Here is a 26,760-nt window from a genome sequence, read left to right as displayed (position 1 = left end):
GTAACTCAAACTGTGAAGCCATGTTGGCCAATCAGAAGCCTGGCAAAAAAAGGTTATTACCTCTGTAAGGGTGGAATTCTTGCAGTGGTTCAGGCTGCAAGAACTGCCGAATGACTAAAGAAACGTTTTTGGCAAGATGGTAGAAAACTGCACATTTCTTGTCACCCACTGCCACTTATACCAACGACGGAAATAAGTGCAGTTACAATAGCTTAATATTTGTGGGAGAGCGTTGCTATAGATAGTGACAATATTGTATTGCAATATGTAGCACTTCAAAGTCAATACCAAAACAAAACTAGTACATTAGTTGCAATTGAAAAGGTTTAATGACAAATTATGGTTATGGTTACACTTAAAATAGTTACAAAATATATGAGATGATGATAACTTATATTATTAATTGTACCCAGCATATATGAAAAATGTTACCAGAGAGAGAGAGAGAGAGAGAGAGAGAGAGAAGAAAGGAGGCCCCAATAAAGGGACCCAGAGAAGAAGATAGTCAGAGCATCAAAGAGACAGAGCAACAGTTACAATCCTCTTTTATCCTTTCCTTGACCATGTGACTAAAACCCAAATGTGAGACATTCAAACTGACCAATCAGATAATTACACTTCCACCACTGTACTAAAGGTGTGAAAATTCATCGACCCCCAAAGTACAAACATTTGGCATGCCTAGATCACTATCAGCCCCTCTGTGCTCCAAATGGTCCTTGTGGTAGAAAGAGGGGGTAGAAAAACAGTCAAGCATTTAAAATATTTTGGATTATTTTCAATCCTACACCGGTTCCGACGTCACAAGCCCAAATCTCTGGTTTCACCGTCTACACAACAACACTGCAACAGGAGTTTCTGAAATTCTTCACCCTGGCAGGAGTTTTCAAAAAGGTTTGGCTTCAGTGACCGGATACTGCGTTTGCGTGTGGATGATTGGCAAAGCGCATAGAATAAGCTGCAGTTTTGAAAATACCTTTTTTCGTGTGGACAGGGCCTCAGTGTTCATGTATCCACACTACAGAGTGTTAAAATAACACTGAAGCAGCGTTGAAGTTAAGGAGTTAATTAAGTGATTAATTAAGTGATGATTGACCATTAGTGGTGACACTAGTGGTGAAGAACAGAAACACCCACGGTGTTAAATGAACAACGCTCTGAAATAATGTGTAATGGCTAAAAGTCAGTTGTAGTTCTTAGGCTTGTTTGACTTGAACCGGCGTTACACAGACCGATCGGTTTATCACCTCAAAGTACAGCAAGAGCGATTCAAAAGCATTTGATCTCTAATCATTCTCTTGGTACTTTGAATTCATTCACAGTTCGGTCTGTGCAGCGCCATTTCAAGTCCAACACACCGCTTGTTTCTCTTTTTTCTGTTCTTGTTGTTTCTCTTTCCTTCAGTGATTCTGCTCATTGTCATCAAGCGTCACCATTAATGGTCTTTGTAGTTGGACACATATGTACTAGGGCTGGGAATTGTGAACAATTTGGCGATTCAATTTGATTCGATTCTTATTTGTATAGTTTCGATTCGATTTCGATTTCGATTCGATTCGATTCAATATTGATTAGTTATCAATATTTTATTAAAAATGTTAATTTTGTAGACATGGAATCCATATTTCAATATAAATGCTGGTAACTGAAACCCTCCTACTTAGCTATATTACTGAAATACACATTTTCAATAACAACAGGGCCCACACAATTATGATTAATTCATTTTTACTTTAACTTTGATAACAAACATTGTTACAGATTTAAATAATAATAAATATGAACATACAATGCACACAATGTAGGCACAAACTGCACAGTGCACATTACTGTAAAAAACAAAACAAACAACAAAACATTGTAAATGTGCAACATTGAAATATAACAATTTTTTTTTCAAAATTCAAAACGGATCATAAACCCCTTGTCTGGACATTGCGTATACATACTAACCGTACTATACATAACTAACAGTTCTTTAACAAGAATTCATAAATATGCACATAGCACAAACTGCACAATACTCATTACTGTAAAAAAACCACACAAAAAAAAACCATGCAACACTGAAATTCATTAACACCTTGAAAATTTTAAGAAATAAAACAAATTTTAAAACATGCTCATAAAGCCCTTGTCTGGACATTGCTAACCCTAACCCAAACATACTAAAGTAACTGTTCATAAATATAACGACCCTACAACTCATTTTTTTATTGACAGATTTTTCTGCAAGAAGATAAGCTGGTCAACATGGTCTGACCTAAGGCAGCTTCTTTGCGCTGTGATTACATCACCAGCAGTTGAAAAAACTCTCTCAGCAGGAACACTTGTTCCAGGCACACAGAGATATTGCTTTGCTTGTTGTGCTAAAAGAGGATACTCTTCTGCATGGACAGGTTTCACTTCCCTGTACCTTGCCACTTCCTCCTTTACAATTTCAGTGACAGATTTCTTTGATGCTGGGGTTGCTGCTTTGTAGACTGGTCCAAGGAGATCCATCAGTGCAGATGTTTTTGGCTTCTTGGGTGATGTGGGGGCTTCTGCATCTCTCACATCATCAGGAGGACCCAAGGAGTTGTCATTCTGCTGAACAGGCACAGTGACTTCACCGCAAGCACCATCAGTTCCTTGTTGCTAAAAGATAAAATAATTTAAAATTACATTTAAAATATGATAATAAATTATCACCAAGAAAAGACCATCTGGAAGTTCTGATCAAAGTAAACCAAAACACTATTTCCTTTCTACACAGGTACAACTTATGGCGCTTTTCCACTGCATGGTACGGCTCGGTATGGTTCGACTAGGCGCGGAACGGTTCGGCTCACTTCGCTTTTCCACTGCGTTTTACGACTCGACTCGGTATGGTGCGGTTCGGTTCGCTTTAGCTCGGTTGCTTTTCCACTGCAGTTAGTACCGCTTCAAAGTGGGTGGGACTGATCGTTATAGTTGCCATCTCTACTACCATGATGACATCATCATATTAAATGCGAATTTTTCATTCCGTGTTTCCCCATCCACTCCTCGGCAACCAACGAGAGGAACGTCTGCACCTCGTCCACTGACCACGATTCAGCCATTTCTTTTTTTGAAGTTTATACTCTTTTTTTGAAGCAAATACTTTTAAAACAGGCGCTACAGTGTTGGCTGTTTACTACTGGCTATTTAAATCTAGCGGGTTTGGTGTCTCGTGTTGTAAATACAATGATGCTGGTAGTGATGATTCTGTCTGACCAATCAGTGATCTGCTGTACCGTACCGTACCATGCAGTGGAAATGCACCATAAGTGAGCCGTACCGAACCGAGCCGTACCATACCATGCAGTGGAAAAGCGCCAAAGCGTGCCGTACCGAACTGAGCCGTACCGTACCATGCAGTGGAAAAGCGCCATTACCTTCAGTGTTTTCATTTGCTCCAGACTAACAATTTCCCTCATCAGACTTGAAAATGTGTTGTCACGATCCTCTTCAGACAAGAAGGGAAGGGCCTTAAAACGAGGATCTAGTGCTGATGCTGTATACAATGTTCCCTTCAGGCCAGCATATCTTGAGGAAATTCCACATATTTAAATAACTTTTTGTCATATGCAGTCAATTTCACATAGTAATTTATTTAAGTGTTGCTGATTACATTTAATTGATTGTTTTAATCTATATATGGTTTTAAATCTATTTAATGTATGTAAATCTATATTTAGTTTACACAAGGTCTATAAATCAACACTACTGCGGAATTTAAAAAAAAAGTTTAATAAATCAACACCTAGCCTACTACAGAATTTTAAAAAAGTTTAATAAAAATTTTAAACAAGTAACCATACCTTGACATTAGGTTGTCATTTATAGTGGATTTAAAGTCCTTGATGATTGTGGAGTCGCTGGGTGCAATTCTCATCTCCTGTAACAGCCGTGCATGCAGAGGACCAATGACTGAAAAAGTTGGTGAGCACTCCTCAGACATGGCTAGTGTAGCAGCTTTCATGTGATTCAGAGCCTTCACTACATCTTCTTAGGGGTGTCCCCGACTATAGATTTTCATAGTCGAATCAGAATCGTCATATCTTGCTTATAGTCGACTAATAGTCGAATCATGTGTATGGCGATGGGGGTGTGGCTGGGGGCGGGGCTTTAACATTTCAAAGCCGCGATGTACAGAAAATCACACAAAGATATAGAAGAAAATGTATAAAAACATTTTGGATCAATAAAACTAAGAAATAACATAAATAACTCCAGAAAGGCCACAGACAGGATTTGCATTTCACATACAAATCAAATTAAATCGGCTAAATTACCTGTGCGAGCAGGCTCTATACACCACAACATCGATAAACCGAAAAAATAAAAAAATTAATTTACTAAATTAAATTAGAACAGAATATACCTTTCTAATAAATAAAAATACAAAACGAAATAAATCAGAATCAAGTCACAAGATGAGGAGCAAATGTGTGCAAAATGCCTAAAGTGCAGGGGAACATATATTCAAAACACAAGCCACAAATAGTTAGATTAGATAACCCTGACAGATCAATAAATAAAATAAAAATAAAGAAACTATTAAAATAACGATAGTAGGCAGAATTTTCAACTTTGTCTTTTTAACTGCAGAAACAAAATGCTAAACTGGAGTGGCAGTCTTTTTAGCTAAAAATGTTCACACTCACAGCATCTAAAAATCTAATTAGAACCGGCTAAAAAGTTTTGAAATCACTTGTAGCCTATCCTACCTGATCGAGAGAACAAATCCAGTCTTTCACTCTGTCTGTGTCCGTTGGAGTCTTTTCAAATTGTGCGCGCGGATAAAATACATTCTAGCGTGAAACTTGTTAATGTTGGCCGGCAGAAATGCGATCATGGTTTTCCTGATGCTAAATCCAGCCTCGGAGAATATCCTTTCTGACGGTGTACATCCACACTTTATATTTTCTTATCCCAGACATTGTTAAAGATTTAAATCCTTGCCGCCAAGACGCTCCTCTGTCGGTTACGGATTGAAAGTGAAACTTAAATCTGTCACGCGGACGCGGGGTGTTTGGATTTATTCACGCACGTTAAAAAATATTTATTAAAAGCTTATTTCTTTGCACATTTTTATATACAGCATTATCATAATAGGCTGAATATTAACGTATTGACAGAAAACCGGTATGTGGTTCTATGTGAAATCAGACATGAGCGCCCTCATATAGCCAAAGTGGCATGATCCTCATTTCATAACACCTCTGCAAAGATTCGACCGTGAGATCGGTAGTTGAATCAGGCTCCTTCAATCGAAGCATCGGATCTTCGACTATTTGGGGTCACCCCTACATCTTCTACTGCCGTTATGTCAGCGTCTGACAAAGTGCAGAGATCTTTCTCACTTCTGTTAACCTCAGGTGAGAGCTGCGCTGCGGATATGGCTGGCTGCTGTTCCAGGAACCGCTCTAGCATCTCCAGTGCGCTGTTCCACCGAGTTACGACGTCAGTCTTCAGCTTATGCGAGGGTAGATCCAGTAGCTTTTGTTTGACTTTCAGAGTATGGCTGGCGATGCTGCTTCGATGAAAGAAGGCAGTGATTTGTCTGACTTTGCCAAGCAATTGAGCCACTTTTGGGAGTTTGAGTGCTGCTTGCGATGCTAAGTTCAGCGTGTGCGCATAGCAACCGATGTGAAGCACATTCATTAATTCCGCCGCACGAACCATATTGGCTACATTGTCGGTAACCAGGGCCGGTTCTTTCTCGGTAATACCCCACTCATTTAAGGCCTCATTCAACAATGCTGCAATGTTACTTGCTGTGTGGCTGGTGTGAACAGCTTGGGTTTGCAAAACATGCGACACGAGTGTGCAGTCATTTGCGATATAGTGACATGTGATGGTGACATACGAGTCAGTCGCCCTGGATGTCCAGCTGTCACAGGTAAGGGCAACTCTTTCTGCCGACTGGAGAGACGCTGCGACATTGGTCTTAACCGCTTTACTGAGGTACTTGCGCGTTACCATTACGTAGTGTGGTTCCAAAACATTAATAAGATTTTGAAAGCCCTCGTTCTCAACTATGCTGTAGGGGCGTAAATCCTTGCAAATCAGCATTACTATGGCGTCTGTTATTTTCTTAGCGCGAGGTGAATCTGACTGTAGTTTGCAGGCAAATGCAACGTCTAGACGTTGCTGTCCAGAATCACAAAAATCAAATAGCTTGTCAGCGTGTCGTCTGGTCAGATGGTTTCGTAGGTTTGTTGTTCTCTCTTGCGGACACAACTTGCAAACGACAGTGGTTTTGTCGACCTCGTCTTTACCGTCACTGCCTTTGAACATGAAATATTTCCACACATCAGACTTTAATTTCGCCGGCGCTGGCTTCAATTGGCTACCGTGACCTTCCGCCATGATCCTCTGTCTTATTTGTTTTGGTTTGATTTGTTTTAAGTGGAGCATCTCGAAAGAAGGCGACATCTTCAGGACGAGAGGCAAAGTACAGATAATATTCACATCCCCTCAAGCAAAGCACGCACAAGAATCGATTCGGGGATTTCCCGAATCGATATCGTTCTGTTAAATTGAATATCGATTAAAATCGGAGAATCGATATTTTTTACTGTAAGGCCCGTGAAATTGGTCCAATATGCCGGTTTTCCAATAACACAGGGAAGGTCTCACATGCTCTGTCCTCACTCATGCAAAGTATTGGTTGGTTAAATTTACAATACATTTAGTTATGTATTCTCTCGTTTAATTCATCTGACTCCATAAATGAAAGGTTTTAATAATATCTGTGCCTCACTAAAAGTGAGCAAATGTTTGACTATTCCGTTTAACTCTTCAATGGAAATAATATCAAAGTCAGTTAGAATAATCAAATGTAACAATTTATTACGTCAGGTATATGTATCATGCCAATTTCATAATCAATTCAAAGATAATCGATACAAAACATCAATATTCTCTGGAATAAAGAAAAGAGATGCATACCCAACATTAAGCAATACATGAGGCTGAGAGCTTTCACTCTCAACCTCACGGACCATTCTGAGGTACAGAAAAGGCCCCGATCTCCCTGCTGCACTTCCTTAAATAGACAAACCTTTTCACCTGGAACCATGTGCTTACAATAGAAATTTGCATTCAGAGGTACACTGTAACACCTCTTGGGGGTTCGTGGCCATTTGCTTGAGAGACCAACCCCTCCTTGTATGCTAGTTATCCATAAACCTTCAAAAACCTTATTACCTTGTGTTTCACTTATTCTGGAAATAGGACATTTGTACCAGTCGCACTGTGACATTTTAAATGATACCAAACATGAAAATACTCTGTGATAATCATTCACATTAAACTATACATTTTCTTGGGTGAAATCAGGTGATTGTCTGAGCCTGAGAGAGAGGGGGTGAGGGGAGAGGGAAGGAGATGTAGATTAGGATGACTCAGAGGTGAGACTTTCGTCTCGATGGTGCACGAGGGCCAGTTCAAATGGTAATCTTCAGAGAGGTCCTTTTGTCCTCTCAGGGCCTGGTCACCCCAAAACAGACTGTCTGGAATTTCCTAATTTATCAATTCTTACATTACCCAGCCCTAATATGTACACTGAGACTGGGGATTTTGCTGTGATTTATGTCAAATTATTTGACATAAAAAACAACTATTTTTTTTTCAAAATGTCTGTATTTTTAATGGGTATTTCTAGTGTTCAATTCATTCAGTGCGAACAATTTGATAAACATTTGCCTCCTTATTTTACAGACAGCCAAATCTTCCACCACGTACATCAACTCTTATTCATCAAGGTCCTCCGAAACGATATCGTCTTCATACAGAGAGAAAAGTGCTTGATGATTATGGAAAAGTGAGAAAATGGACTTATGGGAAAAAGGACACCAGTAAACAAAACAAAATTGTTCTTCTGGTGGGAGAAACCGGTGCTGGCAAGACGACTCTCATCAACAACATGGTCAATTACTTACTAGATGTGAAGTTTGAGGAAGAAATGTGGTATGAAATCACAGAAGAAGAAGCCAGAGACCAATCAGAATCACAAACCTCTGAAATCACCATGTATGAGGTCTGTCCTATTAAGAGTCCCATATCTCTCACCATCATTGATACTCCAGGATACGGAGACACTAGAGGACTGGAAAAAGATCTGGACGTTGCTGCAAATTTATCCATGTTGTTTCAAAGCAGTGATGGAGTTCGTGAAGTCGACGCCGTGTGTTTTGTGATTCAAGCATCTAAGAATCGCCTCTCGGACAGACAGCATTACATTATCAGTTCAATTCTGTCTTTGTTTGGAAAAGACATTGTGAACAACATTGTGTTTCTTATGACACACTCTGATGGTCTACCACCTAAAAACGTCCTCAGCGCCATTAATAAAGCTAAAATCCCCTGCAGACGAGACCGCAATAACCAACCTGTTAATTTCTTATTCAACAACCGGCAGGCTGACGCTCGTCACACTAATGAACGACAAATTAAAGCACAAAGACATGCCTGGGAAGAAAGCATGGATGGCATGAATGACTTCCTTCAGTTTCTGCATGGAATGAACAGAATAAGTTTAGAGTTGAGTTCAGATGTCCTGATGGAGCGCTTAATATTAGAAGCATCCATCTGCAACTTAAAGCTGCGAATTCAAGAGAAAGAACAGAAAAAGGCTGAAGTACTTCAGATCCAAGAGGCAATGAAACAAAACAAGGAAAAGATTGAGACTTGTAAAAACTTCAACATTAAATTCAAAAAGTCTGTCAAAGAGAAGGTTCCCATTGAAAGCGCTTCATGGAAGCACAGGAAGGCGACGACCTGCACTGTCTGTGAGGAAAACTGCCATGAGTTTGACTGCTGGTGGGTTTCTGATCCCAGCAAATGTGAAGTCATGAAAAACGGCCACTGTACCGTGTGCTCAGGGAAGTGTCACCACAGCAAACACGTCAAAGAAAACAAGAAATACATCATCAAATCTTCAGTCACAATGATGGAATTTGATGAATTTAATAAGGATTATGAAAAAGCTCAGGAAAAAAACAAGAGGTTTTTGGTTATAATGAATTCAATTGAGAAAGATCTGAAGGAGATTGAGGACCAGAAGCAAATTCTTCTGTTCAATGCATACAAGATCATCAAGCATCTGTCTCAAATCGCATTAAAGCCAGACTCGGCCTTCACTCTTCAGCATCTGGACTTCTTCATCCCCAGAGTGAGGGAGGCTGGGAAAGAAAACTGGGTCAGAGAACTGGAGGAAATGAGGAAAACTGCTGTAGCTGAAGAAGCCAATAAAGATGCTCTGAGTTATCTGAAAGCCGGTCTGGCAAAACTTTTCCTTGGTGGGCAATGAACAAATGCAGGGAAGACAAGAGATGAATCAATGCAAATTAAGACTGCTTGCAATGAGAAAGTACATAATTGAATTTACTGCAGCATGATAAATAAATGAACAAGAATACCATAATCTTTAGAAATTATTAGTTTAACCAATCAATAAATACTCCATGGTTTGCTTTAAATTATTAGTCTAATTGTTGGGTAATGGATGATATCTTAACAGAAAATGTTGCAAATAAGTGTTTTTTTTTTTTCTTTTGCTTAAATTGTTATTTCATTCAGATTATACAATTATCTGTATATATTGTTATAACTAAAATAAATAAATTTCATACATCATAAACTTGATATTTTCTTCATTTGATTTCTATTCCAGGCAAAAAATTTAGTCAAGCCAGCCAACCTCTTTAACTTCAGATAATATTTAACTTGGGTAATAATTGAAATTTTTGAGAAAGCATCCTATGTAAGGTTGGAGTTCCTGCAGGGGTTCAGGCTGCAAGACTGCCGAATGACTAAATAAATGTTATCAGCAAGATGGTAGAAAACTGTACATTTCTTGTCTATTACCACCCACTGCTACTTATAACAATGACAGAGAGAGAGAGAGAGAGAGAGAGAGAGAGAGAGAGAGAGAGAGAGAGAGAGAGAGAGAGAGAGTTTAATTTAAATACACATTTATTAAAACAATAAGGTGTTCACCATTATCTTACAAACAAAACAAAAACAATAAATACTGTTAATAATAAAAAAAAGAAAACATTTTAAAAAGTAAGAATTAAATCATCATCATCTACTGCACAAATGACCTCATCGAGAGAATTTACACATTTAACCATTTTATAATAGACATGCTCTATTCTAAGCTGAGCCGCCACTTGAAGATCTTAAACACATCCAGAGAACCCTGTCCCAACAACTTTTTTTTTTTTCTGGATTTCCAAATAGCAAGTTTTGCTGTACCAGACACAAAATTTAATAAATTCAACTTTTTCTGTATAACTAGGACCATATATAAACATTTCAAAAGAGAAAGCTTCACCAATGTCAATAAACCATAGAGATAAAAATGAAAACAAATCATTTAATGGAGAACACTGTACAAATAAATGAAAAAACGTTTCCACATCTATACAGAAAGGACAACCCACCCCTACAGAAGGATCAATGTGCTGTTTCTGTTTGTGGCTATTGCCCCATGTACATTACGACCGCCAGCAGCCTCTAGTGGAAGAGATAGTTACAAAAAGATCAGTCCATTTCCACTCAGAAGATAAGCATTGGATGCCTTCACACAGGAAATATAGAGCTTTTTTCCCAACTTCCTCAAAGACACCAAGCTGAGGGGTTTCAAAAGACAAAAAAAAACAACACTTCCTGTCCTCTTGCCATTCTCCCACAGCAATAGTCACATTAAGAGAGGGGAAAACATAAGGAACCCCCTTTCTCCATTGATAAATGGATACTGAGTCATTTGTCAAAGTCTTATGAGCCACATACAAAGACTTGAATATTTCAGGAGTAGCTTGTTTTAGCAGCCTCAAAGATCTCACCCCAATCCTTTCACTCAATACCTCTGAGCTTAATATATCAAAATATGTCCCAACTTTGTGCATCCAGCAGCAATTAAACATGCACACAGACTGGGACCAGACATAGGTCTTGAAGGTAGAAAGTCATTAAGAAAAATGATTGTCTCTTCAAAAAGTCATAATCCAGCATGGGTATCTGATGTACGTGAAATAGTAAACACCTTTATCCGATGTACGTGAAATAGTAAACACCTTTCATGCCTCCAGAACTGACTTATAGAAAGATGTAAGATTCACACGATCACCATTCTGGAGCTCCATTAAGAACAAATGTTGTCCAATCTCATACTTCTGACCCTCCTGAGAAGAGCAAAAGCTGTCTTTAGCCATGATGCATCCGTATGATATAACAGTCTCTAAGCTGCTTGTAACCAGAAAGCCATACTTCTGGATCTGATGTCTATCAACCCTTGACCTCCCTCTTGAGTCGGAAGGTATAAAGCAGCAGCACGAATCCAGTGTTGTCCAGAGCAAAAAAAGTTCACAAGTTTCCTTTGAATTTCCTCAATAAGTCCAGCAGGTGGCTGTAGTTATTTTATGTCACAGAGTAGAAGCAACCAAATTATTGGTCACTGAAATCCTTCCCCTATTGGACAACTGAGGTAGCAATCATTTTCCATTTAGACAACTTGCTGCACACTTTCTCCTGTTGTGGATCTGTGAAGGAGAACTCAAATGCAGGATGACAATTAACAGCTTTATTGATAAACAGATGACACGACGAGGTAGGAGAAGGTAGCAATCCAAACAATAGGTAGAGATGAGACAATGCCAACAGCAGAGCAGCAGATGTAATGAGGTATCCGTAGGCTGGAGTGAAGATATGGCAGATCAGAGTGAGACCAGAGGTAACCAGCTAAAGCCAGACAGGAACTTCTTACAGCTTGACTTCTTACAGCTTGACGCTCAGGTATCTCAGGCTCAGAACAAGGCTGCTTGCTGGACAGGATTAGGACAGGACTGGAACAGGACTGGTACAGGACTGGAACAGGGAAACAAGACAGAGCCAATGGCAGTAAACAGAGCACTAACAAACTTCTACAACAAAACACTAACGACTTAAGAGGAACGATACTGAGACACAGCAGTACTCTGAAGTACAACATTTAACGAACTGGCAAACACAAGAGGGAAAGAGCAAACATATGAGCACACATATGAGCAGGAACAGGTGAGCACACTCAGACAAACAAGGACTTAACGAGACGACAGGTGCCAACACTCAAACAAGGACTCAACTAAACAAGGGGGCGTGGTAACAGGAAACAAGGAGGAAGGGACAGAGGAGCACATGGCAAACACAAACAAAGACACAACCATGTGTTTAAGCACAACATAAACATAGATACATTGAACAGAGACAACACAGACAACACTGCCAGGGCAGAACCCTGACATTCTCCACTAGACCCTCGCAATTTTGCTTTTGATAATCATTTGCGGCTCAATTGCTAAACTATATAGTTGACCAGACAATGGACAGCGTTGCCTAATACCTCTTAAAATAGGATTTGGGCGACTCAAAGTGGCCCCTATCTTAACCATACATGATGCACCATTATATAATAACTCTTATCAAATTTAAAAATGTTCCACCAAAACCAAAAGCCTTCAATACATAAAAAAGATAATTGTGATCAACACGATCAAAAGCCTTCTCTTGATCCAGGGCAATTAATCCAGCATTCACATTGAAACCATTACAAATATCTACAATGTCTGGTACTAAAAATAAATTATCCATAATAGACCTTTTTGGAATGCAATATGTTTGATCCATGTGCACAACCAAACCCAAGTAATTTGCCAGACATTTTGAAAAATAATTATATTCTGTTGTAAGAGGGGCTGGGTTAGGGTCTGTCTTTCCCTCAACATTTCTAAAAGGCAAATAAGAATTGACTCACCACAACAGCTGAAGAAAGAGAAGAAGATCCAACCTCTTGCTTGTTGCAAGTCACAATATTTCACTGAAAATACATTTGCCCACTGGAGATCACGTCGGGGTCACCACTTTGTAAAGACCACCCGTCAGCCCAACGACATAATCCAATGGTGTGGGCGAAGGAATAATGTGTGTATGTCCTTTCAGCGCTCCAGTAAAGTTCACTTTATTTATTAGAATTTAGTTTAAATTTTACTTTAGCTCTGCGTTTAATCTGACTCCAATTTTCAAATGATTATCAAATTTAGATTGTGTATGTTATTAGAAAATAATCATAAATATTGATATGTTTTAATTTAGATCTTTGATTATTCTGGGTATCCCATACCTTCAATTATTCATTCATTAAGGTGCTGCTTTGAGACGTCACATCATGAAATGTAAGCTCACCGACACAAACTAGCCAGTTCTGAAATAGACCGAGGATGCAGTGCAAACTATTTTACATTTAACCTTTAATATATAAATAATAATTGTTCGAAATCGAAATAATGATTTCAGAATCATATATAATTCATTAAATATAACATTGTATTTGTCAGGTAAAAATGTATCATACCATTTACACAAGTAAACAATTAGATGCCAATTCAGAAATAATAAATACATGACATCAGTTGCTCAAAGATGAGTCTAACAGTAAGAAACGCACCTGACAGAGACACACAGTGGTGTGTGAGTGTGTTCCGAGTGTAAGACACCAACACAGCACTGCATGGGGGTTTTCTGGTTACAGATTCCCAAAGACTGCTCTGCCACTTTCCCTTATATACACAGACCAGAACAAAATGTTGTAAATATTTTACTACACAAACATCTGGTTTCAGGAGAGAGGAGAGTAGATAAGTTTGGGCAAGGCGATGTCCTGTGATCTATCTTTGAGATCGTCTCTCCAGGGTGTGTTTTATTGCTTTATTGCAGGGGGTTGATCTCAGCTTTCGTCTTAGCAGGAAAACCAGGTCTTACAATTTTTTGTTTACAATTATCTGGAAAGGTATTGTATTGACCCATTTTGACTTAATAATGAGTTATTTGTGTTGATTAATATGTGGTAAACATATATGCATGTGTATAATTTTCCATTATTGTTATGTGAATTCAAGAACTGAGTTTATTGTAAATGTGAATGTGTGCAGTTTGTATTATTGCTCATGACAGACTATTTGAGTGAAATGTATGGCCCTGTCCCACATGGCAAACTTCATGTGGTGAAATGAGTGACTCGTTGCTACGTCATCCTCATTACGTATATGGCCAATGGGGTCCCACCCTTAGCGTATAGACTCATTGTTTATGCCTCCTGGGATGCGTCATTGTCGAAAGCCCGCCCCTTTTCTTCATTCCAAGAGACCGCAGAGGTATGTGTTTCAGCTGTGCAGCTGGTTGTTTTGATTTAAGTATTAAGTGACGTTGCATTATTTCTTTATTTGTTTAGTGTGACACTAGGCCATCGAGGCTGTGCGTGTTTTTGGGGTGACATCCACATTTAAGTTTTAATGTAGTACCGTTGTACCTTTTGGGAAGTTTGTTTGTTTGAGTGATTTACAATGCCTAGCGCGTGCCTTTGGGGCTTCCATCGGAGGGGCACCTCCTAATAGCCGCATCAGAGTACCAGCTGTTGTTGATTGACTCGCTAAAGGACCCATCGTATGACTTCTGTGTGCCTGTGATTACGTGTGTGTGCGCCGATATTAAATCAGGGTGAGTGCATTGTCTATCGTTTTTCTTTTTAATCTGTAATTGGTTTTAATTAGATTGTTAATAAATATTCGTGTTTAGGAGCTCTCTCTGCTCACGTTAAAACAAGGTTGAGCAGCCACCTTAACAACTTGCTGTCAGCAACTCTCACTTGACAGCAGCTCATTGGTGTAGCAGCCGTTCTCTTTCACCATCTTGTCGATGGTCTCCAGCATATTTTTCACATGAACCCTGTTGTTCCTGTAGCCTAACTGAGAGTCATTCCAGTGTTTATTGTCAATGATGTGACAGCGGCCTCCACATTTATCAACAAGCTCCTGCAGTTTTGGACTCTTCTTCACAAATCCCTCGATAATTCAACGAATGAATGAGTCTCTCACCCGTTGCTCTATAGTTTTCTTCGTCAACAGCCGCTTGCACCCCCTGCAGGTGAGGCCGACTAACAAGCTGTGGAGATCATCAATCAGCAATCTACTGATATTCCTGCCGTTCCCGGATGTCAAATGTTGAATTTTCTGTCGAATTTGAACCACTGAATTTGTGGAAGCGAATTTGTAAAGAGAAATAAAATGGACCGAAAATTGCTGGTCAAATATTATAGGTTGTATTTTTAAACAGAATGAATATTTTGGAAGTGAAATCTGAAAGGTGAATATGGATTATTGAATTTTTAATAATGAAAACGTGTGGGAAATATTTTGAGTTGAAATATTCACAGCTTAAATGCAATGCAAATTTTTTTGAGTAGTGCAATTCAACAAGCTTTTTTGTCTCAAAAACATTTGTCATTATTTTACTTCCATACACATTGTTATGTTCTGTGTTGATGTTCATAGACTGCAATACTAGACCAGTCCACTAGAGGCTGTGAGAGAGAATTGTCTGCTGTTAAAAAGTAGAAAGAAAGGGAGTAAAGTGTTGACAATGTTGTGAACAAGTCGTCCTGTGTCGCATGATGGTGTTGCACCCAGTGCAAATTGCTATGTGGTCAAAACGGGTTCACCACTTTTGGGGATGGACTCAATTAAAGCCTTAAACTGTCACATTGTGGGAGATAGGATTGTTACATTTTGGGCCCTGTTGTTTCACCAGTGCTAGAAATATGTAATACACAGGGCTGTACGATAACCTTTTTTTGCACATAGCACTGGAGCTACAGAGGGTGAAAGTTTTGTAGCAGAGGCCTAAGAGTTGTAGCACAAGTATAAAACGTTATCATCCCTGAAAACAAACATAAGTAATGGAGTTCATTTCTTAAAGAGGCATTGATGTTCTATAAAGGGCAAAAAATTAAATCACAAAACATCACAAAATAGTTTTTAGACAATTTTTTTTTTTTTTTTGTTAAAAATGGAAGAGTGCAGAAACATAACAGCTCTTACACCTCAACTTTACACATCGAAGTAGAAAAGATCTGTGGGCAGACATCACTAAAAAAAACCTCTTGTTTGAAAACTGTTGCAGCACACGACCACAGGAGGATCACCTTCTGAACTGTTAAGAGGGAGGAAGATGTGCACAAAGTTAAACACTCTGTCTACCACAACAGCTCATGGTGAGGAAGTGACAATTGCATATATACGTGACTGTGTGCAGCGGGTTCAGCTAAAGTAGAAATGGTTCACAGATCTGAAACCTGGAGCTAGACCACCACCCTTCAAGTGTGGAGATTGTGTACATGTAAGAAAGCTGCACGTGTTAACCATGGAACTGAGAATGTTGTACTATAGCAGATCTGCTTTAGCATTCACCGTGAGACTCACGCAATTGAACTTTTCACACGCTCTCACGCCACACATCCATTTTCTCACGCACAGAAAAATCGTGAAGCAAAGAGGACACGGAGACCAACAGACTAGACAGAGCAGTTACTTATGATATAAAACAATCTCAGCTCTCAGATTCTGTCAATTTTATTATGAAATTCAAACAATAAATGCCGTTTTGCCGCTTGTAAATGTGACGTGACAGATCCCTAGCGGCACGTGACCCGATCATCTGTATTAGCTAATAGTAAATAAACACGAATGAACACTGTTGAAAGATACAGTACAACTTACCGAAATGTATATTCCTCATACATAATATAGACCAATCAATCAAACAAAGGGGTCAATAAAACAGCTGGAGAACAATCATGTCACATAACATTTACCTCAGGAAGCCATTCAGGCTATAGCACGTTAGTTGGCTAGAAAAAAAGAGCTATAGAGAGTACATATTTATTATATTTTTACTTATATCATTAAATAAAGTTATTATAATAAAAAAAAATGCATTATATATTTGAGTTATTTTTAACCTTAAATAGCTGATAGGGCTCTCTGTATGTTTACAGCATTAGGTGAGTTGTTTTTTTGCCTATCTTGTGTAGCCTACCTAATATTTATCCAAATGAGTCAATATTAAATCAAATGACAATAATTGAATTGAAATAATAAAAAAGCATAGCTTACCAGAAATTGTACCATGTAAACATTGTAACATGTTGTCACTAAACCTAATAAAATTCAGTTTAGTTACTAAAATGTTTTGACAGTCACAATAACGGAAGCAAGGGTGCAAGTAAACTCTTTATTGGTTGGTCAGAAGACACAAACACAGTTCATAAACTCGGGTGGGCTAGTGGCGCAGGGACAAGATGGTCAGCGTGCTGGTGAAGAGTGGTGACGGTGAATCCAGTGCAGGTGAACATCCAGACGAGACGAAACCACGAAGACACCGAACAGGAAACTAGAACCAGGAACAGGAAACTAGAACCAGGAACAGGACTGTAGACGGCACAGGATGAACACACACTGAGGACACCAAACAACGATCTGACAAAGAGAGGAAAGTGCGATGAGTCTTTATAGGTGAGTGAATCGGCAGCAGCTGGTGCGGGGAATGAGATCAGCTGGCGCGCTGATCAGTTGGAACGAGCAGTAATGCCCACTCACACACACCCACACACACAGAACAACAAATACACGAGACACGAAGAAAACGTACTCGGTTACTAACGTAACCTCGGTTCTCTCTAGAGAGGGAACGAGTACTTGCGTAATATCTTACGCTAGGGGAAAACCTCTTTTCCACGAGATACTGAAGCCAAAAATTATCCTTAATTTTGCAATAATGTAAAACCATTGCAGCAGCATGCAGACATGGGCGAGACAGCTCGCGCGCCCATTGGCTGCTCTGCGGCAACTGCACCAGCCTATCGAGAGAGGCCCCTCATGATGTCAGAACCAATGAGGGCGCTTCGCGCCCAATACGTCATGTCCCGCCAAAAGAGGGTGGGGCTCGGCTATAAATATAGCCTCGAGAGGCTGGTTTGACCAGTTTTTCATCGCCGAAGCGAACCAGAGCGTGATGCATGCACGGCAAGATACGCAAGTACTCGTTCCCTCTCTAGAGAGAACCGAGGTTACGTTAGTAACCGAGTACGTTCTCTTACGAGAGGTTCTCTCGTACTTGCGTAATATCTTACGCTAGGGGAACACAGTGTAAAACGCCGTGCGTGCTTGAGATACAACACTAAAGTCCCAAGGGCAGGTGCCCGGGGCTCATACAGTGCCTAATCACACGGGACTCACAGAGAATCCGGGAAGAGGGGCTAGAATAGCATCATTCCTGTAATATAGAGCTCTAATAAGAGCAGATTATATCAAGTGTTCCACACAGCCAGGGCGAACTCGGCCTGGACTGATAAATATGGGGGACTTAAGCACTTCCCACAGAAGTATACAGACGATCAGTGATCGACGCTCTAGCAGTTTCAGCATCCTGAGCCGATAGCATCGGGCAGGCAATACTGAAAATTTAGACCGAGAGCAACTTAGCTTGTAAAGCGGGAACCTCGAGGTTATAAAACCTTATAAATGTAGACGGGGAGGCCCAGCCTGCCGCCATACAGATATCTTGCAAGGCAATCCCATTAGACCAAGCCCACGACGATGCCATGCCTCTCGTGGAGTGCGCTTTGACACCTAACAGGCATTGCAGGCCCTCAGATGTATAAGCTAGCGCTATAGCATCGACTATCCATCTGGATAAACTCTGTTTTGACGCGGCTAGTCCCTTAGAACGTCCGCTGAACAAAACAAAGAGCTGCTCCGTCTGTCTGAAAACGGATGAGCGAGACACATAGGCTCTTAACCCCCTGAGGTCGACGGTATCGCCGGCGATACCAGCTCGCTTTTTTTTTATCAGTGTAAAAGAAACTCAATCATACTCTGTTGACTTTGATTTTCCATAGGAGTTTCATACATCAATCGATTCTGTTAAATGTGTATTATTTTTGTGTATACTCACAATAAAAACAAAGTGTTGTGCTTTTTGCCAAATAAAGAAAAATAAACACGAAGCGAGTTCTGCCTTCTCTCTGCCAGTAAAGTCCATTCTGAAACGCGTCCGAAAATGAACTGTAGCTCAGCGAATACTCAGTCAAACAGACATACAGACACACAGGCATGAAGCTTGAATTATCTTCTTTTAAATGAAGTAATTCATATAAAAAACAAATATTCTCATCTTGTGAAATCTGTATTAAAAGAGAGCGATTGCAGTCGACCTAATTACAGCTCATTCAGATGTAATGTGACTCCGCCCACGGAGAGCGCGCGCTATTCAAACGCAAATGGCTGAGGCAATCCAAGCGCAATCCTGTGAACGCCCCCATCAGCTCGAGAAAACACACACGTTTTCAGATCATTACTTGTTTACACCGTCTTGCAGCGCTGTGAGGAATAATAATAATGGAAAATGTCCCTCAGAAGTGCGGGTATATCGAGGAGCGAACTGAGGAATACTAGTAAGTTTTTTCCTTCTCACGTGAATTTCTTCACGTGGGTTTCTGTTTATGAATGAATAAACGGCAGAAATGCGCGCTGTTTACCACAGCTGGCAAAGACAGTTTAAATTTAAATTGCGTGTGTAAATGAATGATGATGTTTTAGCAAACTGTATTGCTATACTGAGATGAGTAAAAATCGACTGAAATATGTTGAAATAAAATGTAGGCTATTTGTATAAGCAACGTATTAAACTGCAAATTAACAATATGCCCTAATATTTCATGTAAACAACGTTACAGTCAGGCGAAATATGAAAGACAACATTTTGTTTAGTAGATTTGGGTACAGTTTTTACTGTAGAATATACTGCCTCGTCAAATAAGCTTTTGTTTAGCAATTTCTATATATAAAATAGCCTACTATTTTTGTCAAAAATAAAGTCATCAACTAAGATGTTAGCTGTTCCAATGTTGGCTATATTCAAACTAATGAATACATAGATAAAATGTAGGCCTATAATCATTTTTTTTACAAAGAAAGAGTACACTTGAAACATTGTTGAAATTGTAATTATTGTTGTAATTGTAACCTTTTTAATAAAATAGCAAAACATATTTACAAGATAGATGTAAGCAAAATCTTAAATGGTCAATATAAGTCTTCTTCTAAATATGGGCCCTATTTTAACGATCTGAAACGCAAGTGTCAAAGCGCAAAGCGCAAGTAACTTTGTGGGCGGGTCTTGGCGCTGTTGCTATTTTCCCAGCGGGATAAATGACTCTTGCGCCAGGCGCAAATCTAAAATGGGTTGGTCTGAAGTAGCTTCATTATTCATAGGTGTGGTTTGGGCGTAACGTGAAATAAACCAATCAGAGCGTCATCTCACATTCCCTTTAAGAGCAGACGCGCTTTGTTCTAAAGCGGATTCCTATTATAACGGCGGATTTGCCAGACGCGCGCCAGGAGCGGTTCACATCCAAAGAGAGCAACGCTCTCGTCAGGGACGTTGGGGATGGAGAAACACACCCAAATTAACTTTGGTTAAAAAGGCGTATGATAATTTGGGTAAATGTGTAAGCTAGATGTATGCTTTTATAATAAATTGTCTATCTATCTATCTATCTATCTATCTATCTATCATAATAATGTATGATTTGCAAAAATGAAAACTGCTGCTTCTGTGAAGATGAGAGAATCAAAGTGTATGCGCGTTGTGCACACGCTACATTGATTATGGCCAAGCATGCGCCCTTAAAATAGTATATGAATAACATGCGCAACGCGCCACTGACTTTAAACTATTTTTTCCTGGTTAGTGGCGCAATTGTTTTCTAAACCTGCAAAATAGCATGAAGGAACGTTTGCGCCGGAACACGCCTCCTTTTTTGCGCTGAACCGCCCAGGGAGCGCAAGTTCATTCCCTAGTTTAGCGACGTGCTTCTGAGGAGGGAAAAGCGCGCTTTGCGCGGGTGCAAAATAGGAATGATACATGCGTCAGTGTACAAAGTCAATTGCGCTGGGTGCAAGATAGGGCCCGTAATCTTTTGTCCTTGCATTGTGGCTCAGTCAGTGTCACACCTGAATGAATGGCTAATTATGCAGAGTGGGAGGGACATTGTATTTCTCAGGTGTAAACCACTCCTCGTTCACGCCCCCCTCGCATATTGGCTTTCCAAGCAAAACCTGTTTTACATCAATTTAAATCAATGTATGGTTTTATGTGAACGATAAAGCAAGACTATTTTCACATAATTTTGAAGAAAAAACTATAGGCGAGGACATCCATTAGTCAAAAGTCGTATTGCCACATATTTAGTATGTGTTTTGTGGCCTTATTTCAAAAACTTTAATTTTTTGTTTTTTCGATAACCACGCATAAACATTATTCTCTCAAAAATGAAAACATGTACATACATGTGGCTCACATATTATTGTAGCCCTGTTTGTGCTATATAGAGTGAATTTACACCTTTGCCATTAATATGTTTATAAGCAACTGAAAAAAGCACAAATGTCAGAGCATGTCAGAACACCCCCAGGGCCCAGAAAACCGCTCAGACTCCAGAGGGTTAACGCCCTGACCGGGCAAAGGAAGCCTGCATCCCCTTCCTCTTCAGATACCGGCAGGGCCGACAGGGAGATCACCTGTGCCCTAAACGGTGTATTGAGGGATTTAGGAACATATCCGTGCTTTGGTTTGAGTATGACTCTCGAGTCATTAGGTCCAAACTCCATACACGTCGCGCTCACTGAGAGCGCTTGCAAGTCCCCTATGCGCTTCACTGAAGCGAGAGCCAGAAGAAACACTGCTTTGAAATACAAGTGTTTTAGGTCTTTTGATTGTATTGGCTCGAATGGGGCACCTTTCATGGCTTCCAGAACCGTGGAAAGGTCCCAAACGGGAACCGAGGGAGGTCTGGGAGGATTCAGCCTCTTAGCTCCTCTAAGGAAGCGAATGACCAGATCGTTCCTTCCTAATGACTGGCCAAGCATTGGTTCAGCGAACGCTGCTATGGCCGCCACATAAACTTTGAGCGTGGATGGGGCTCTGCCCTTATCCAGAAGCTCTTGTAAAAAGGAAAGAACCTCCGACACCCCACAGTGTGAGGGTGAAGTGCCACGCGCTGTACACCAGCTAGTGAACACAGACCATTTTGAGGAATAGAGCCGTCTCGTAGATGGAGCTCTAGCCTGCGTGATCGTGTTTAACACTCCCGCTGGGAGGTTAACGGGTACCCGTTGATGGCCCACACGTGTAGGGACCAAAGCTCCGGGCAAGGATGCCAGATCGAGCCGTTTGCCTGCGAGAGGAGATCCCTCCTCACCGGTATCGGCCACGGGGCAGTACTCGTCAGCTGCATCAGGACTGGAAACCAGACTTGGTTCGTCCGTAATGGGGCGACAAGTAGCACTGGGTATCCGTTTTCACTGATTCGCTCTAACACCTGGGGTAGAAGCGTGACAGGGGGAAACGCATAGAGCGGGCAGCGGGGCCAGACGTGGCCAGCGCATCCCTGCTCTTGGAGAAAAATTCCTGACAGTGAGCGTTCTCTTGAGACGCAAATAGGTCTATTTTCGCTCTGCCAAATGTCCTCCACAGCAGTTTGACTGTCTGCGGGTGTAAAGACCATTCTCCTGCCGGAAGATTGTTCCTGGACAGTCTGTCTGGTCCCACATTCAGGTGGCCGGGCACATGCGCTGCTCTGAGCGAGCGCAGATTGTGCTGAGCCAAGACCAGGAGGCGTTCCGTCAGCCTGTGAAGGGTTCTGGATCTGATACCTCCTTGGTGATTTATATAAGCCACAACTGACATGTTGTCCGAAAGGACCAGGACGTGGTGCCCTATTATATGGGGACAAAAGCACCTCAGCGCGTTGTCGACTGCCATCATTTCCAGGCAGTTTATGTGTAGAAGCATCTCCCGTTCTGACCACTGGCCGAAGAACGGTCTGCCCTCTAGCAGCGCTCCCCATCCCGAGGTTGAGGCGTCCGTAGACACCACCTTCACACTCGAGGAAGTCCCCAGGCTTACACCTGACCGGTACCAATCGGTCACTGTCCAAGGTTTCAGAGCTGCAATGCATTTCTGATCGACCTTGAGGCGCAAGAGACCGGAGGTCCACGCTCTGCGCGGAACACACGGTTTTAACCAGTACTGCAGCGGGCGCATGCGAAGCAGACCCAGCTGAAGCACTGAAGATGCTGAAGCCATGAGACCCAGCATTTTCTGAAACTTTTTGAGCGGGACTAAAGTGCCGTGGCGAAAAGTTTATGTCATGCGCTGAATACTCAGCCTGCGCTGCGGTGACAGTTGTGCTGTCATAGACAGCGAGTCCAGTTCTGTACCCAGAAAAGATATTTTCTGACTGGGAGACAGCGAACTCTTCGCCCAATTGACTTTGAGACCTAAATTCTCGAGGTGATCGAGTAATATGGTCCTGTGTTCTATGAGCTCTGACTGTGATCGAGCTAGAACCAGCCAATCGTCCAAATAATTCAGCACTCGTATGCCTCGGAGCTTGAGGGGTACGAGCGCTGCATCCATGCACATCGTGAATGCACGAGGTGCCAGGGATAGGCCAAACGGCAGGACTGTGTACTGATATGCCTGGCCCTCGAAGGCGAATCTCAAAAATCGCCTGTGACGTGACGCTATTTGTATTTGAAAATAAGCGTCTTTCAGATCTATCGACATGAACCAGTCCCCTTGGCAAATTTGTGAGAGGATTTTCCTGGTCGTGAGCATTCTGAACAATTACTGGAACTGAGCGAGCGAGAAGTTTTGGTGGGAGTCCGACCACAGCGGCTAGGAATACTTTGTGTTGCCATAGAAACAGTGTTTGGGCGCAGGCGAGCGGGTTGTACAACGCGCTCGTTGGCTGCAAAATACACATCTGCAGTCGCCTTTAACTCTTCCGAGTCGCCGATCACGCCGGCGTGATCAAATCACATGACCAGTTTAAGACGTCGAAGCATAAAAACAAAGTCACGTTGAGCGCTGCTGTCCACTTCTGTCGAAAGTGCTGGCTTGAAACTCTATTTTACTTTTTGTTTTGTGTTGATAGACCAAGTAAAAACGGAGATATGATAATTTAAACTTTATATAATTTTTTTTTTAAAATATTGACGCGTTCGTAAAGGAACGCAAGATGGGATGCGACAGGCGTTGCATTTATTCTCATAACTTCGTCGGTTTTTGTCATAAAACAAAACGGAGAAAAATGTGTGAATCTGCTGACTCAGATCTTCAGGCTGCACATTTTAGGGAGTGGAGGAGGAGCCAACTGAGCAAAGAAGTGAAATTGAAAGGCGCCCGCGGGAGTCAGGAGATTGACGGAGTAGACAAAGAGACATATATATAGAAAGAGAGAGAGAGAGATATTATTGCTAGTTTTTGGAAAAGTTTGAATAGATTTTGAGAGTAGTTTAGGAGTAGTGTAGATAGTTTAGGTAGTTTAGGTAGTTTTTTGTGGAAGGAAAATGAAGCGAATGTCTTTGGTCTCATTGTTGACAGAAACTGTTTTGAGGAGTGGCACAGAAAAAAAAAAAAACTCACCTGATATTCGTTGTAAATAGTTGTATATATAGTTTGATTTTGTGTTCATTTTACCTTTTGTATAGTATATTTGCACTTTTTAGGAACCCCTCTTACTCAAGGAAGGAAAGCCCTGTAATGTAGCTGCCTGTGTAATTGTACATGAAGTGTTTTGTAGAGTTTCTAAGCAAAAAAGAAAAGAAAAAAACGCCTATTGCCACACCTACTTTTTGCTGTATATAGTTAGATTTTATCTCAATTTTACCTTTTTTATGTTGTATTTGCACTAAGTGGGAACCCTCATACTCTGGGAATGCAAGGCCTTAAATATAGCTCTCTGTATAATTGTGTGCATAAACTTTTAAAAAGTGGCAAAGCTAAAAAGAGAAAAAAAAGCCTATGGCTACACTCGCTTTTTTTTTGTAAATCATATTTTTTTTTGTATATAGCTTGATTATATCTGAATTTTACCTGTATATGTTGACATTTACAACTTGTGTTTACATTTTAAACCTTTTAAAATGCTTCATTGAGCATGTTTGTGTTTTTTGTAGTAAAAAAACTATAATTTTTCTATTCGGATTTTGTGTTTTTTGTGTGATTTTGGGTCCAGTATGTTGATACAGTACATAAAAGTGAAAAAATAATTGTCTGTTCATATAGGTGATGTTGTGCTGAAAAAAACAATACCAAACATTGGTATGGTAAACATTTGTTTATGTCGCAAAATAAAAAAAATAAAAAGTACTCAAAAACGGCCAAAATAGCCCAAGACTCCGAAGAGTTAAGGGAACTGACAGAACGAAAGCATTGACGGCATAATTTTATGTGCCAGTAAACCCGGGATTCGAACACGGGTCTCCCGTGCGAAAGCCTAAGATTCCACCACTGAGCCACAGGGGGGAATCCATAAGCTTTCAGTTAGCACGAGCATATAAGATAGCGTCAACATGTATGCTTCGGCGTTTGTTTGCAGGCGTGCGTGTATTTATAACAGGCTCGTTTGCTGCAATATTGATATTTCCAGTCGCCTGAACTTCAGAGGGAATGAGAAATGGAGACTGGTCCGGCCTCAGCGGGACAAAAAGCACTCTCTTTTCTCATTTCACCAGCGACGCCCGCGAACCATACACTGTAAAAAATATATATTTTGAACAATTTTGGAAACATACAATTAAATATTGACTCAACAAATTGCTTCCAACTAATTGTCCCCAAACAAAAAGATGCATTGTGGTAATTTTAGCTTAAGGTCTGAAGGTAAAATTAAAAAAATATATTCACTGAACATAAGAAATTGTGTCCAGCCAATCTATCAAGTAGAAGTGAAAAATCTGTGTTTGCCAAATAAGCTTTGCAAAAAAAAAAAAAAAAAAAACTTATACGCATGCGCCTAAGAGAAACCGTGGATTCAAATGTACTGCGCGGGAGCACGCAGAGGAGTCGATGCTGAAGAACGACGACAGAACAGAATTTCCAGACAGAATTTCCATCATTTAAGTTATGGTGAGTATTAGCAGAGACAATTTATATATTAGTACTGAACTCTGTAGTTATTAAGTCTTTGTGTACGTTAATTTGAGTGCTGGACCGATAGAACGATTCTCCGAATGTTTTACTTTAGGACACAGTATATTTTACATAACGTTACATAACATAATAATTTTATCGAACTTTATTATGATTCTATTAAATTTATGAGACATAGGTATAGGTTTCTGTTATAACTTTTTTTTTTTCTCTCAATGTAGCATCGGTAGGTCTGACTCGGGTATCATTTAACTTCGTGAAGAAAACGGAACCACTAACGTTACGACTTTCACAGTGAGTATTTAACAAGAGTTGTTATTGCATTTGTTCATTCCTTATTTGTGGCTAATACTGTTAGCTCTTATAATATGTAATTTGTGTTAAGTTTCTTTATTGAGGCGCAATGAGACCGCTAAAACGTGACAGTGTAAGTTAATTCAGGCTGCATACGAAGTTGATGTCTGCCATTTTGTGTTACTCCTTGGTTAGTTGGTTGGTAATGTAAAATATTTCATTTCATAACCTTATAGTCCACCTTTGCCAACCATATTGTCATATTCTGTAGGTCAGTGGATATAATTAACTTTTTATATCATATTAAAATTATTGCAAGTACCAAAATTAGTGTTTTGCTCCGCTTAAACGGTCAAATACGCACAAAATTATGTCAAACACCTGTCTTGGCCGAGTAGTCAGTTAAAATAGTCAGTTTTGGGATGTAAATGGTTGAGAAATATAACGCATGTTATATAACAGTATATTGGAGCTGTGCATAAACTCTTGTGACAGCAGCCTAATATTCCTGCTGCTGTCTGTCATGATAATTAAAGAGCAAAAGACAAAGAAAATCACTCTCTGCTCTTGACTGAATAA

General features: G+C 40.3%; 2 protein-coding genes across 2 annotated transcripts in view; both read left to right on the top strand.

The window, feature by feature from the left end:
• Positions 1-26,760, top strand: part of LOC311079167 (Fc receptor-like protein 2) — a 248,771-nt gene that overhangs the window by 33,418 nt on the left and 188,593 nt on the right. The window lies entirely within an intron of this gene.
• LOC311078895 (uncharacterized protein) lies at positions 6,086-9,322 on the top strand (the record flags this gene model as incomplete). The annotated part of the gene is made up of 2 exons (XM_084107947.1): positions 6,086-6,090; positions 7,732-9,322. 2 exons carry the CDS (start codon positions 6,086-6,088, stop codon positions 9,320-9,322), a joined length of 1,596 nt encoding a protein of 531 aa, XP_083964073.1.

This window comes from Abramis brama, assembly GCF_963993115.1.
Source record: "Abramis brama genome assembly, chromosome: 3".
NCBI classification, from domain to species: Eukaryota; Metazoa; Chordata; class Actinopteri; order Cypriniformes; family Leuciscidae; genus Abramis; species Abramis brama.
This window is presented reverse-complemented; position numbering and strand designations above follow the sequence as displayed.